The sequence below is a fragment of the Opisthorchis viverrini genome, assembly GCF_000715545.1.
Source record: "Opisthorchis viverrini unplaced genomic scaffold opera_v5_27, whole genome shotgun sequence".
NCBI lineage: Eukaryota > Metazoa > Platyhelminthes > Trematoda > Opisthorchiida > Opisthorchiidae > Opisthorchis > Opisthorchis viverrini.
The window spans coordinates 2,671,823-2,687,438 of record NW_008751682.1 but is presented as its reverse complement, the minus strand read 5'-3'; the positions used below and the strand labels follow the sequence as shown (position 1 = coordinate 2,687,438).

At 47.0% G+C, this 15,616-nt stretch overlaps 2 protein-coding genes across 2 annotated transcripts in view; one reads left to right on the top strand and one right to left on the bottom strand.

Moving 5' to 3' along the window:
• T265_02242 (hypothetical protein) overlaps window positions 1-9,362 on the bottom strand; it is a gene marked incomplete at both ends in the record, with an annotated part of 13,944 nt that extends 4,582 nt beyond the window's left edge. Inside the window, one exon of the mRNA XM_009166430.1 lies at window positions 9,170-9,362. Coding sequence (XP_009164694.1) covers window positions 9,170-9,362 — 193 coding nt within the window. The remainder of the gene's footprint in view (window positions 1-9,169) is intronic.
• Window positions 1-15,616, top strand: part of T265_02241 (hypothetical protein) — a gene marked incomplete at both ends in the record, with an annotated part of 34,913 nt that overhangs the window by 5,114 nt on the left and 14,183 nt on the right. The window contains 5 exons of the mRNA XM_009166429.1: window positions 5,201-5,565; window positions 7,275-7,558; window positions 9,305-9,435; window positions 9,825-10,145; window positions 12,714-12,856. Coding sequence (XP_009164693.1) covers window positions 5,201-5,565; window positions 7,275-7,558; window positions 9,305-9,435; window positions 9,825-10,145; window positions 12,714-12,856 — 1,244 coding nt within the window. The remainder of the gene's footprint in view (window positions 1-5,200; window positions 5,566-7,274; window positions 7,559-9,304; window positions 9,436-9,824; window positions 10,146-12,713; window positions 12,857-15,616) is intronic.

The window sequence follows — 15,616 nt, the reverse complement described above, 5'->3', positions numbered from 1 at the left end:
GGGCTGGGATACTGCCAGGGCGCCCACACCTAGACAGGAGGACGATTAGGGTCCTCAACCAAAGCCTTTGGCTCAAAAGCCTAACCGCAAGGCAGCGGTGTTTGGCGGGAAATGCAAATGCATTACCATTTCTACGGAACAAGTCGCCACATGTTCCAACCCCCCAACCTGGAGGGCCAGGAGACTGTGTTCGTCAGACCTCTAACCATTGACCAACCTGGTATGAGAGACTCTGTGAGTGTCGCGGAACACTCCCCAGTATAGCTCAATGGATCGGTGAGGTGCGCAAACCGTCACACCACGGTAAGGTCCAGTCTCTTCGTGACTGTCGATTTGGAGGTAATTAGGATACGTGCGAACCAAGAGTCAGGCGCTAAGAGCGTGTCAAAACTGATTGTTTGAAAGATGAAGTCCCTTAATATTATCAGGTGGAGTTGGAGGAGACTGAATCAAAAGATATCGTCTTTGTTAGATGAGGTCGATGAGCAGCCTATCCTGTCTCGAGTTGTACCGTATACCGAAGCATGTCTGTAAATTTCTGGTGAGAGACAAACAAGGGAATTGTAAACAAAAGCAGAGAATCTGCAGCAATGAAACCAAAGGTCACCAGTTTTCCAAGGAGAAAACTCGGGCGACGGGTTGTGTACACAACCCGGAGTACGTATCCAGGAGGTATAATTCATTGTCGCTGACTTGAGTTTTTCAGTTAGTCAATAAGCTATGCATCTATGCTACACCCGTTCTAGCACCCACAGTTTCAAGCACCGGGAGGTGGGATATGCAGCCAAGCATTAGAGGCGATCACGTGTTCAGTGAGTTCTGGAACTGGGCAGCTACGTGCCATAGGTAATAGTTGCCGGTGCGACCCAGTTTAGTGTTTTCATACTTCTTTGCCACGTTATATACTGTTGACTTATCGGTCGCCCCCACTCAGCACAGGGGTGGATGAAAAGAGCGCTCCGAGGTGCATGTTCTTCTGGCATGCATAGCATATACCCTGATCAGCGCAATCTATGAGGCGTGAGTAATTCGCCTGTCGTTGGAGAGTTCCTGCTTTCTAAAACCATCTGAAGTACCTCAGCATCGCTAATCCCATGCCCCTCCTTGTTCAGCGGGGCCCGACATCGATGCCAATTTACCGCTCCAAGTCAGGTACTCGCTCTGTTGAACGACTTCAATCAGCGCCGCTGCAAAGAATCCACTTGATCCCACGCGCTAGAACTCCACCCAGGAACCCTTTGGAACGTTGAAGTCACCTACCAGCAGGAGATGATAGGAGTGCTAGCTGGAAGAGAGTTGCTCAAGGGTTTGTATGAGGAATCGGTCATCTTGAAGCTAATGCATGTAATAGCGCTGGCACCAGTACTTTCGGAGGCAGCCGTTGCGCGACTTAGAAACCGTCGTTTCTCGGACTGACCTGGGACAAGCTTTCAATCCAGTGAAGCGATTCTTTTTCTCCCCCATGTGGTGATATTAAGTTCAAAATTTTTGTTCGCTCATGCGTCATCAGCGAGCGGTAGCACCTATGGAGACCAAGCTTGCGTCAGTAATTCCCAGTCACAAAATCGGCGACAGATCTTTGAACAATCAAGTCCCCTCAATCCGTCTGGCACGCATACAGAATAGATAAGCGGTGACACTGAACAGTGGCTCACTGAACAATCCTGCCTGTTCCCTGTGCGACACTGTCATGCCAGGTTAGTTACCGGTGAAGATTCGGAACAACACAGTCTCCTGACCTGTATTGCGCAACTATTTGTCCAGTAAAATGTAATCTGGCGTTTTCTATCGAATACAGCTTCCTTATGGTAAAACGTTTCAGCCCATCTCTTTGGCTGAGAGCCCTATTAGTCTTATCTAGGTTTGCGCACTATATCAGCCTCTCAGCTCCCATGTAACTGATGTTCCTATAACCAGAAATAATCTTATGCCACGTGGAATGATCTGTTGAATTGCCTTGTCGAATACAGTGGGACGGGCAAGCGAAAACAGACTACTGCGGACACCTCCATTCTTCTCATATCACCACTACTTCTTGTAAACTCATCCGTTAGGCCAAACGACTCAATCTCTGGTATCTTCAATTCATTTATTGCCGATAGTCTCCGCCACCTCTAAACTAACCCTCATACATCGACGCCCGGTTCACCTGATTTCTGTTGATGTTCATCCTCTGAAGCATACGGGATGGTATGCTACTCCTACTCCCACATACCCAATGTTGATGTTCCCTATTCATCGGAGACTAAAGTTAAATTCTGTTACAATCGTTTAGCTAACTTCCCCCAGCTGCTTTCCCAATCCTACCACCTATATTGGTAGGATTATCAGCTCCCGCCTCTATTGCGCAGCTACCTCCCCCACCACCGCGAATCATCGGTGAATGAAGCTGCGGCAGCTACAACCCCTGTACGACAAGTGCGCGGTTATTACGGCTGACAAAGATGATGATGATGATGTACACCTCTGACTATCTAGACTCCGCTACGGTGGGATCTGCGGTTGTCTGTCGGCTGTTCTGACGGTCTGACAACAACAGTTGCTGCCTTTCTGTTGGGCTTTTGAGTTAAAAACTTTGATTGCGGGCCCCAATCGTCCTCCTGCAGGTCTGGGCTCTCTGGTGGTATCCCAGCCCACATGTGTTATCAAACAGCCGTGCATACGTTATGCCAACACTCATGCACATTCCACTTTTCGGTAGTTTGTGTTTGTGTTAACGAATATTCCACACTGACCTGTGAATGTCGAAACCGGAGCCGAATCGCCTGAATTTTAGTTGTCCTGTGAAGTTTTGGGAACTGCTTCAAGCTGCAGGAATTATTGAAGAAGTAAATAGCTCGACTCCTTAACCTGATGATTCCTTTTGATTGACTTGGCGAATTGAGGTCGCGTAATCCCATAGACACGGCGAACTAAGATATAGCCTAATATCCAAGTTCTTGAGAGTAATCGGCAAGCAAAACGATGGACAGACCTAATTAGGCACTAAGGAGCAATTTCGAAAATCGGATTTTATCCATCGTTTACCAGTGAGTCAAGTGGGGATATTATGAGATTTTCTGGGGGAACAAGTGTTTGTATGCTATCGAAACCCGGTGACGTCTTGACAAGTATCACACTGTAAGCAATGCACCCTCAAGACACTTCGTATCAACAAAAGTCGATAAAGATGGTAGCTTTGTCCCTTTTGAGGGATGTTTGGTTGACTGGGTGCCATTCCGGCATTCAGCAGTCACCCAAATTCACTGGGTTATACCGCAATATGGATTTGTGAATTGGTTGGCAGCATCGAAGTCCCGGGAATGGCTATCCCATTCCTAACCCATGAAAGCAGATAAAGGGCACCATATAGTTGCTAATTGTCACTCTATTGCCCCTTTTTGTCTAGTAAAGGAGTTATCATTTCACTCTACTCCTAAAAGAAGTAGCAGACATAACATTACGATCCTCACATTTCACGACTTCCAAATACACATAGAAGACGTGTTCACACACATTTCGCAGTCTTCGGTGGTAGTGTGATCTGTGAAGTAAAAATGAGTAAATCGTTCAGCTGCCATGTCCACCCGAAGGAAGCATGAGGGCTGGGATACTGCCAGGTTACCCAAGCCTAGACAGGGAAGGCGAGATGCAGAGGTCAGGTTCAAACCACAGACCTTCCGGTCAGTAAATTCTCGCTCAAGTCACTCATTCGTCTGCCCCTTCCCCTCTGAAGTATTCTGTGTGTGATCCAGGGATGGTAGCTTCCATCTTTGCTTGCTCTACTGCCTTGTTGAATACATCAATAAGTGTGTTGCACCGTGAACGTGCTACACACATTTAAAATGTATATGAATATTGTTAGACACGCGTGCACCCTCACTTTCTGTTATATTGGAAGCCAGTGAATTGGAGCGAGTCGTACAAGCTTAACGCTCCAGATGTCCTCCGACAAAGACCCCTCAAGGCACGAATAGCGCAGAGGTTAATCACATTTAGTGACAGGCTCATCGTCACTCTCTGAACGCAAATGGATGGTAATTTTCCGTCTCAACTGGTTACGGTGTTCACTTGTATGTCAGGCCGCGGGGCGATAATGTACGAACGATATACAGGGCCTTACCTTTGGTATTCGTCCTGGTGGTGCTCCTTACCATCCGACTTACTGATTGGGAGTACAACAGGCTGAAGTTTATCTTATCCATCCGAACAAGTATACGTTCCTCTGCTTGTAACCGAAGGATTTCTCAGAATTAGTTTCCTCAGCTTCCTGTTCACAAGAGGATTAACATGGGACACTGATCGAACTAGCCAAGGTAACCGAAAGTCGAAATAAAACTCGCGTCATTGAGTTTTCGGCCATTCCTTCAGCTATACTCAGCTCACCCTATGAGTTACGTGATTTATTACACCATAAGCAAACTCCTTTCTTGCTAAAGGTTTGCGTGTACAAGCTGCCCGTAAAATGTGTCATGCCTTATGGATTTCGTACCTGTCTCCAACAACAAGAAGACCTAAAATATTCGACCAGTGTTTCCGGAATTTCCTGACGTCTGCAAGTGTGTCATTCGGTAGTGAAACAGCGCCAACACCGATTTTGCTGTCTTTGATGATGATGATAACGATGTGATGATGATGATGATGATGATGATGATGATGATGATGATGATGGTGGATGGATGGATGGATGGATTCGGTAATATCAGACAAATGTTCAGCTGTTTGATTGGGCTGTCTGCGCAATTAGTAAAGAGAGCTGCAAATTGGTAGATATCTCAGTCCACCATCTTCCAGAAGACAGCATTGTTCTCTACTATCAATGGTGCTGGAATAAGTGCGTGGAGGACCTGTGTCGTAGCGGTGCGCAAAGATGATCGCTCGGATCAGGCAGTACCTCAGAATCCTATAAACTCAGATGAGTTCCATTTTACGGTGCAACTAGAAATTCCTGCGACACCTGATGTGCGACTCATTTCAATTGTGAAGTGCTACCACAAGCTGCTTGGTTGAATTTGTAATTGAAATGGACTGGTGGAAGCTGCAACGAAGTTGACCTGCTTAGCTCCTTGTGTAGTTGAGTGTATACATTTCATTCTTGCTTTTTCTTCCTCCAAGTTCTGCCAATGGTGATGTTATAATAAATTTAATTCAATTACAACTCTTCCTGGCACTTTTCATGTGTATTTCTGATCACGACTATGGTTCATTTTACTATACCCAGCGTGGCCGTCGTGTTGGTGGGCCAGGTGGTTATAATTATCAAGGTACACGTGGAGGCTACAATCAGCAGGGTTATCCGAACCGCAAGATGCGGAACATGTCCGATCGGGAACGAATGATGCAAGGCCAAAATAGACGATGGAACCCGTGGAATCAACAGCTAGGCCCAGGTCAGCGACGACCCGGTGGTCAACAAGGATGGAGAAATCAAAACGCTTGGGGAGGAAATCAAGACCGACGTCAACAACATCGCGCGGTTCGAGACTCTGCTATTCGGATCAAGGACTCTTGGACCTTACAGGAGGAGCTGGACTTCACTAGGCTATCCAAACTTGCTCTTCCTAATGTTAAGGAACCGACAGACCTGTGAGTTTTTGTTGCTTCCATGTTTGTATGTTTTAAAGTTATGTCAGCAGAGGCGGTCAAACAATGACTTGGCAGCGAAGTATGAAAGCCATTACCAGCAAACTCACTACCGTCTTCCTGGATGGGAACCCCGAGACGGGCCACATCAATGGCTAGAGACATTATCAGACATAGCCCAGTCGCGCCCTCAATGGCGCTCATGCATCAAAGCTATTGTCTTCAATGCATACCTCGTTTTCCAACCCCCCCTCCGCTTGACAACCTACTGACAGTGCTGGATTTATGCACCAATTTACCAGCTCGCGCGTGCGATGCGCAGCTACCTACCCCCTCCAATCATCGGTGAACGAAACTTTGGCAGCTACAACCAGTGTACGACGAGTACGCGGTTCTTACAGCTGACAATGATGATGATGATGATGGGTCGCTCATCTACGCAGGCACTTTTTCGAACTCTGGCCATCGTTTAACGCCTTGCTCAGTGCGCTCAAGAGCTCAGTGGTGGTTGGACTTGATTGCCGCAATGCCTCCGAGGAATTTCGTTTCTCAGTTAATGAGGATCTCGTGAAACCCAAAGAAAGCCGTCAGAAAAGAATCATCAGACCTCCACACTATGAATAACCTTATCACAGAACGGTTTGTAGGTGAATTAGTGCTAACCTTTGTGATAAAACTGTGATGGCAGCAAGGTATTTCTTGCGGACACCCATTATGTTCATATTTACGGGGGCATTCTATTTTCTAGGCCATCTCGAAGAGATCGGAACTTACCGTGATGTGACGGTTTGCGCACCTCACCGATCCATTGAGCTATACTGGGGAGTGTTCCGCGACACTCACAGAGTTTCTCATACCAGGTTGGTCAACGGTTATAGGTCTGACGAACACAGTTTCCTGGCCCTCCAGGTTGGAGGTTGGAACATGTGGCGACTTGTTCCGTAGAAATGGTAATGCATTTGCATTTCCCGCCAAACACCGCTGCCTTGCGGTTAGGCTTTTGAGCCAAAGGCTTTGGTTGAGGACCCTAATCGTCCTCCTGTCTAGGTGTGGGCGCCCTGGCAGTATCCCAGCCCTCGTACAAAGTACGGCAGTGAAGCATCGGTGTTGAACACTGATGTCATGCTGTCGATGATGATGTTGACTATTTTCTAGGGCAAATGAGTTGGCGAACATTGAACCTAAAAAATCCCGATCTCCAAGCGGTTGGCCATAATCACTGGCAACACATCCAGGACGGTCAAAATTACTTCAAACGTGTCGAGAACCTAGTGCGGCTCCAAATGCAACCACTGTCCGAACCAGCGTTTTACGCAGCCAACTCATCGCACCCAACCGGGTCAGGTTATTAATTGTTTCTTCAAAAAGCTCTTTTGAACCGGATGCTAGGGACAAATTCTCTGAAAAACCCCCATTCTTCCACTGCATCATAGACCAAACTTTCGACTCGAAAGCTGAAAGTGTAATACCCCAAGCAGCTCCCCCCACAGCTAAAGGTATCAGGCACTATCAGTCACCGTGTAACTCTCGTCACAGCCCTTCCCTACCTAGTCTTCCCTAGCTCTTTCAGCTGTCAGACACTTGGCCTGGTAAAATGAACCAAAAAACTTTGAAGAGCTCAGTAGATTTGTTATGTGGTTTTTCTTTCGTGTGATCCACGTCCCGTTTTTCATCTAGCATGGAGCAAGATATTTCTGTTCTTACCCTCACAGTGTGCAGTGCGGCGAGATAGAATACTACGACAAAAGCTACGACCGTGTTAACACGCGTAACGAGCGACCACTAGTTAGAGTCAATCGTATCCTCCACACCGTATGCGCAACTGAGGATCCTGTGATTCGGCGTTTGGCTAAACAAAATGTCGCTCGCGTGTACTGTACGGACGCAGTGGCCGCAAGCATTATGTGTTGCACCCGGTCGGTGAACCCCTGGGAAGTGATCGTGATCCGGGAGGATGACGTACTCTTCTTCGACGAGCGAGACAAAACCGAGTTTGGTAAGCCTCTTTTCCTCATATACATGCGGTTCGGTTCTCACGACTGTCTTCTCGATTGATGACCACCTACAGGCTAACAATCCCAGTTTGTCCTCTTCTTCTTTTCAAAATGTAAAATTCTGGTTAGTATACACAATCTCTTCCCAAAGTTCACCAAGGTTCCGCGTGACTCAGCTTGGACAGAATAGCCTTTGAGCGGAACCACCATCAACCACATCTCGATGTAGATCATTCCAGGTATCACCGTGATATATATTTTTTTACCTAACAAGGCGAAGGTTGCAGCATTTTGTGCATTGTGTTACTCCGTGCTCCGGTACAAATAAGTACCTTACTGTCGGAATTACACACGGGACAATTCCTGTGATTACGAATCTTTATTTGTCTGTATGACACCTTGCCATGGCTACTCCACTCTGTGTAGACTATTCCGCAGCACCAATCGCTTGCGGTCGATCCCTTCGGGTAATCTCTCCAAATCATCATCATCATTGTCAGCTGCAATAACCGCGTACTTGTCGCATAGTGGTTGTAGCTGTCACAGTTTCGTTCACCAATGATTCGGGATACTGGGACAGGTAGCTGAGCATTGGAAGCGGGAACTAGTAAGTTAGTGCGTAAATACAGCACTGTAGGTGGACTGTTAAGTGAAGGAATTGGGAAGGGAGCAATTCATTGGAGGCAATAGCTTGGATTCAGGAGCTCCATTGAGGGCGCGATTGGGTCATGTCTGACAATGTCTAACCACTGATATGGCCCGTCTCGGGATCCTCGCCCAGGAAGATGGCGATGACAAGTGCAGCTGAGTTTTGCTGGTAATGGCTTTCACACTTCGCTGCCAGATCATTATTTGACCGCCTCTGGCTGTCTTCCACCCTTAACGTGTCTGTGCGAAAAGAGCCCTTGGAGGAAGTCGGTCGACTGGCGTATGCGACACGTGGCCAAGCCAGCGCAACCGGTGCAGTGTGATCAGTTCATCTAAAGTCTGACTCACAAGGCAGCGGAGATTAGGGTTTTCTTTGGGGACTCTGCCCTCCCTGTCCTTCTGCACTGGACAATGGGTCGCTGCCATTTGAAAACAGTCCAGTTACGAAATACACCGGTTAGGTCCGCAGGTTGCGGAACTAAAAGCGAGATCACAAAGATTATCGACAGCGATCAACCACGCTATCCATTTTGAGAAGCAAACTGTTTTAACCGTCCAGTAACCTGGTGGTTGACCTAGCATTCAGTTGTACGTGCCGTGAAAACACCTGTTTTGCAACAACTCACCTTTGTTGTTGTAAAATGGCGCGGATTATTTGCAGTTATCCTTTGTCTGGGATCGCTAATACATCAATGGCTTCTTTCAGTTATCCTTTGGGGTCACCGCTATCAAATAAACGGAAAGAAAGAAAAGAAAGCGTTCAGCTGTAGCACCCTTCCGGTGCCTAGCTGCCATGCCACCCGAAGGACAACGAGGGCTGGGATACTGCCAGGTTGCCCAAGCCTAGACAGGGGAAGTCGAGAGGTAGAGGTCGGGTTCGAGCTACGGACCTTCTGGTCAGTAAATTCGCGCTCTAACTACTTGGGCCATCTCGCCCAAGACAGAGGTTCCCTGTCAAGAAATACCACCCTCAACCGAAGCCGATGGGCCGTTATCTGTTGGAGGAGTTTGTTCGGGTGTCGGGGGAGGGGATTCCTGCATTCCAACGCCCACGCAATTCAATCTGTTGAACATTTGTGTCTTCTCTTCCCCGATTGTAGATCTGGTCAGCGTGTGCGAAACGGCCGCAGAACCACCGACCGAAGAATCGGGACACATCAATTCCGCCCGCTGTCTGACTTTGGAAGCGACCTTTATCGACACGAATCTTTCACAACAGATTTTGCTCAGGGTGAGTTTGAATTGTCCCCATTCAGCCGTTCTTTAGCAGCTCCTCAGAATTTTGTTATCCAATCCCCTATTTTGACATCTACAGTGTATGTTTGGTGTGCTTTGTAACTAAGAAGTGCATAAATGAATGAAGTGGAAACATTGTGTTATATTTATTTGTATAAGCTGAAGTAAACTAACGTCACGACGATTGGGGACTGCCTTATGGCTAATTGTTACTACACTGCTGTGGTTGGTCGTGCTGCCATCAAACCCAAGTATAGGGCTGTCCAGCCCTTTCTTCGTGTCATCTGACAGAAGCACGAGATACTGTCAGGTTGCCCAAACCTAGACAGGAGCATGAAAGATGGAAGTGCCTGACCTCATTGTTTTTAACTTACTCTGTTTCAGGGTGGAAAGAAATATGCGTTCCCCGAACCTAATCCTTTCGTCGACAACGATGAGAATGAGGATGAGGAGGATTCGGATGAGATGGGTGACAGTGACGAAGAAGCCAGACGGGCAAGGCGTCTCGAGAAAAAAAACGTGGAGCTCGCCTCCATCGGCTATCGGTATCGCCTGTTCGATCTTGGCAACCAAATCGGCCTGGTGGTGCGGTGTGAGGTAACTGGTGCCCTGCCACCCACCAATGCCGATAGTGAACAGTCTGGTGATGCGGCGGCCCCACCGCAGTTTGTATACATCCGTAGTCTGAATGAGTTTGACTCTAGAGTAAGTCATGCCGAATTACTCAAGCTTTACTCTTTCGTTTCAATAGAGGATGCCCTCTCACGAGGGCATACCACGTTGGGACCGGAAAAACTCTCCTTTGCTCCTTCTTATAATGGACAAATTTCCCCCTTGAATTTGCTGAGTTTCCTAACGAAAGAACATTATTCTTGCTGTGCTTACTAATACTGCTACTGGTGATGATGAGTAGACATCAACACCTCTTCACCCAAACCATAGAATTGCAAACATCAGGATATTAGTACATATGTAGCCCAATAGCTATAATGCTACAAACACAGCGAGGCAATCTCCATGATTCGATTCGTACTAATAGCCTCACCCTCAAATTCTGAGTGGAGTCAAGTTGGGATGCTTGCACTGGGTTAATGCACCGGGCTAATGAGCCGTAGTTGGAGTTCAGCACCCTCGACCTCTTACTGAGGCTCTAATGCGTACATCCGGACTCGTTACCATGATCAGCAAACAGACAGGTTGGCTAGTTAAGCATAAGGACGCCGTGTTTCACCCCCCTCATACCACCCATAGCCGGGTTGTGAAGCCGTCTGGTGAAGTCATTCGGCTGGCCAACTTCTAGTCTTTATCAACAACCGACTGAGATCCGGTAGAATGGATAAACTGGGGGTGGTGGCCGTTGTGAAATCGGAACGGAGATGTCTCGCACTCGTGATCCAGTCCCATTACTTTATCGCTTTTTCACGTTTTCACGATAGTTGATCAAAGAACTACTAGTGAAAGGAAGAAGGCCTTCGCTGTGGAGTTATTTATTGGAAAACACCAACTGAACGGTTACAGACTATTGGACAGGGGAGCAAAACTATCATATGCATCTTGTTTGTAAAAACTACGTATCCGCCTTCTTCTCGAACTCGTCTTCCTGAACTTTCCTGGATGCCCATTGACTATTACTCAAACGTAAACGAATGCTACAAAGCGATTCCACAAATTCCGTCATAAATCTCACTTTTCAATAGGCGCGAAGCGGACTTATGAGAAAAACACATACTACTCGCGTGCTTCATCAGTGATGTCCACCGTCACCCTAGCGTTGGAAATTGCAAAGAGGAATAACGGTGAATAGGTGATTGTATGGTAACGGAATCGTAGAAGAATAGCCATTGAAATTTCACTCGAAAAAATCATTGGGTGGCTGAAAAAATTTAGTTCAGTGGTACTTTCACTGAATTGTAGCAATTTCTCTGTAGACTCCAGAAAAATAAGTTTGCCGATTACGTCTTATTTGCAACTCAGTACATTTTTTGACCTGGCTACGGGTATTCGTCCCCGGATGTCTCTCATACTGAAAGGTCTGATTATATAACCAGTTTGTGGTTTCAAAAATGAGTTTGATATTTTTCGTCCCGCGATGGCACGAATATTCTCTCAGTTTATTCATGAGTGTGAAGGTACGCATACTACTTTACTTCCTTCATCAACCAGTCGGCATGGATTACATGTGATACAGAATGATGTATAATCAGCCGATGGTCGGTGGGGGTGCGATCATGACTGCTAGACGGATATCCTCATTTGACGGGGTTGGTAGGCTCAGGACGTTGACTGTGGGTGATACCAACTGCTTGCACGACAGATTCTTACCAGAAAGAACTTTTACCGCCTTCAGTTCCACGTCATTTGTCTGTCGATTATTTTCAGTACCGAGAAGTCAATCGGTTGGGAGATGTAAAGAAAACTTCATGGCGGGTTGCACTTATTTTGTCCTGCCTTCATCTTCATATTTAACCTTTTACTTCCTTCATCAACCAGTCGGCATGGATTACATGTGATACAGAATGATGTATAATCAGCCGATCGGTCGGTGGGGTGCGATCATGACTGCTAGACGGATATGCTCATTTGACGGGGTTGGTAGGCTCAGGACGTTGACTGTGGGTGATACCAACTGCTTGCACGACAGATTCTTACCAGAAAGAACTTTTACCGCCTTCAGTTCCACGTCATTTGTCTGTCGATTATTTTCAGTACCGAGAAGTCAATCGGTTGGGAGATGTAAAGAAAACTTCATGGCGGGTTGCACTTATTTTGTCCTGCCTTCATCTTCATATTTAACCTGATTTTCCGACTACCATTGTGTTGCGTGTTACGAGAAGTTTGCAGGACTCAGGTCCTAGTCTAGTTGGCTGGTGACTCAGCATCGCGGGTGATGTTGACGTGCAATTGCAGATTCACGATGAATTACTTTGAAAGCGAGTGTTTGTTTTTTGAATAATTGCTTCGACCTATTAATGTCTTCATCAAGGAACAGTTCTGGAACTATAGTCATCTCGAAATCTCTGTCCAATCTTGACCTCCTAACAGGGAGGGTTCCTCAGACCACTGGCTGTATGGTGTAGCCTAAGTTGTGGTTGGTCGGACCGTTTTTTGTCACTTGCGTTTTTGCTGCTGGATGGACGTTTCCATCAATTATTGGAACCCCGGTGTCTCCTATTCCCTGATCGTTTTCTCAGTGGGGTTCATCTAGGAAGTTCACTTGAACACATTGTGACTGTTATGTCTAACCTGTATGCTTCCGATTATGTTCCCGATCAGCTTTGTGGTGGTGTGGATTGGCGCTCCAAATTGGACACCCAACGAGGTGCTGTCCTAGCCTCAGAGATCAAGAACAACGCATTCAAGCTTGCCAAATGGACAACCTGTAGCATGCTAGCAGGGGCAGATCAGCTCAAGCTAGGGTGAGTTATTTAGTCTATTGCGTGCCTTTTTCATCGTTTAAGCTGGTGGCTCAAGGTGAAGTCCTCTTATTCTGAATGTTAGTCGCCGCTAACTTCTAACCTCTTGGTGTGGATGCTTCTATGAAATACGGATTGTAACAGTAGACTTTCGTTCCCATTCCTGGATACCGAAATCATCACAAGAAATCTGTTTTAAGTTGTTCTCTCCAGTCGTTCCCACCATCTGACTTGTTCACAACTGCCTGTATGTTGTTTAGTGGCTACCCATTCTGTTGGTTAGTGTGTCATGCGGTGCTTCGGGTCAATCCCTGCAAACCGATTCACGCCCTCTCTCTCCTACCGGTGATATTTTTCACCTCCTTTGATAGGTTCTTTCTTTTCCATCAGGGATCATCGTATTTGGTTGCCTGCTTCTGGAGAGATCGCTTCTAGCTAGTTTCCACAGCAGAGGAGGCTAATTTCCTTCATTCGTTTGAGTGGGTCACTGCGGAGAGCCGAAACTGTACGCAGTGGTTTTAGCTACTTTTTCCAATCCGTTCTCCTGTTGCGAAGCCATTGACTTCCTGAAAGGGGAATTCCAGAGTCTCAGCCTTCCTACAAACAATCAGGTAGATAATCACCGTCATCCTCACTGCATCAATACCAGAGTAGAGCCCTGGTGCTTCACTGTCGTAAAACGACCCGGCTGATGGCACCACGCGGCGGTCGTTTTGGCTTGAGGCTGTTTAATTATGCGATCCCTGGCTGAACATAGGTTGCTGATCCCCTTGCCTAGACAGGAGGACGATTAGGGTCGTCAACCAAGGCACCGGTGGTAATTTTAAGACTGCCAGATCATTTTACGTTTTCAAGGGACAAGTCGTCACACAACCCTCAGCCTAGAGAACCCATTGACTAGCCTTGTATGAGAGGCTCTTTGAATGTCAAATGCACTCCCCCGTGTAGCTCAATGAGTTATGAATATACACAAACCGTCACAATCTACTGTCCGATAAGCTTATTCTTTGAGATACATAGGTCATATCTTCACCAACAATGGTGTTTTCCTCTACTTGAAAACTGGCTTTGACTTCGTGGAACTATGGCAATGTCCTGACCCTCCTTAAGGCTCCGTACGCCAACTCCCGCGGACGTGTGCAGGTCTACGGAAAGCTCTCGCCGTGGTGATGTCAGGCAATGCTCTCCTCTTCCACCTATTTCTTCAACTTCGTTATTGATTTAAAGGCCCTCTAATGTTTGTGGAGTCGAAGTGCTCCCGGGCTGTTCGCTCACAGATATCGGATATGCAGACGACGTAGCTCTTTTTGGATCTGACGACGCCGTAATGCGGACGAAATTAAATAATCTTGATAATTCTGCCTCGCGGTTTGGCATACGGTTCACACCTGCAATGTCTAAAAACCTTCTACAAGACTGGATGGACTGGCTCACGTTTGCGGATGAGCCAATTGAGATAGTAGACAAATTTATCTGCCTAAGCAGCTGTATTAGTCCCGGTGGTCTCGCGAAAGATGATATTTCCATCCGGATTGGGAGGGCCAGAGCAGCTTTCGTGAACCTGCATCACCTATGGCCTAGGCTTGACGTTAGCTTATCCGTCAAGGGTCGAGTTTACAATGCTGCGGTGCGCTCCATATCATTATACGGGTCAGAAACCTGGTCGTTGCGTGCTAAGGACGTCAAGAAACTTCTCGATGTTTGACCGTCTATGCTTTCGTAGCATTACCCCAGTCTGGTGGGAACGCCAGGTCAGTTATGCTTGAGTATGTCGAATGGTTTTCAGAAGAACTAACTCACTCACGATTGATGAACTGATCGCACTCCGTAGGTTGCGCTGGCTTGGTATACCAGTCCACCGACTTGCTGGAAGAGCCCTTTTCGCACAACCATGCGACGGATGGAAATGGGCCTGGAAAAGCCAAACAATGACTTTGCAGTAAACTATGAAAGCCGTTACCAGCAAACTGTGCTGCGTTGGTCATTGCTGTTTCCTTGAATGGGAACCCCAAAATGAGCCAAATCAATGATTAAAGACATTGTCAAACACGCATCCAAGCTGTTGCCTTCATTGGATAGCTCCGTTCCCGATAGCCCAAATGAAAATCCCACTGACGACCTTCTATTTGCATCAGCCACCGCCTCCAATACGTAGCTATCTGCCCACTACCCCCCCCCCCCTAAATTAACTACACTTCCTCAACAGNTCTATTCTGTCTCCTTTCTAATCTCCTAGAGCTACTCGACTCTCGCAACAGTGAGGGTGTATGGTGAGCTCTCCAAAAGCTTCCCTACAAAAAGTGGTATCCGACAAAGATGTCCACTCTCCCCATTCTTGTTCAACTTTGTAATTGGTGAAATAATTAGGCGGACACTGGACAGTCTTCAAAACCCCGGTGTTCAAATTGTTGCTGATGAAAGCCTTGTCGACCTGGAGTACGCAGATGACATCGCCCTCATCTTTGGAGACCAAAGCGAAGTGCAAGCCCTGTTGAATCGACTGATCGCCATCATTCCATCTTTTAGCATGCGCCTCGCACCTTCAAAGTGCAAACCCATGCTTCAGAACGTGACGTCTGCGAATAGATTCGTTACAATTCAAGGGGAACCACTGGAGAACTTTACATATCTCGGTAGTTGCAGTAGCTCTGACGGAAATGTGTCTGATGAAGTCAGTGCAAGAATCTCAAAGGCTCGAACCACGTTTGCTAATTTGCGTCACTTGTGGCGTCAAAAAGGCATCTCACTGGATCTTAAGGGTCG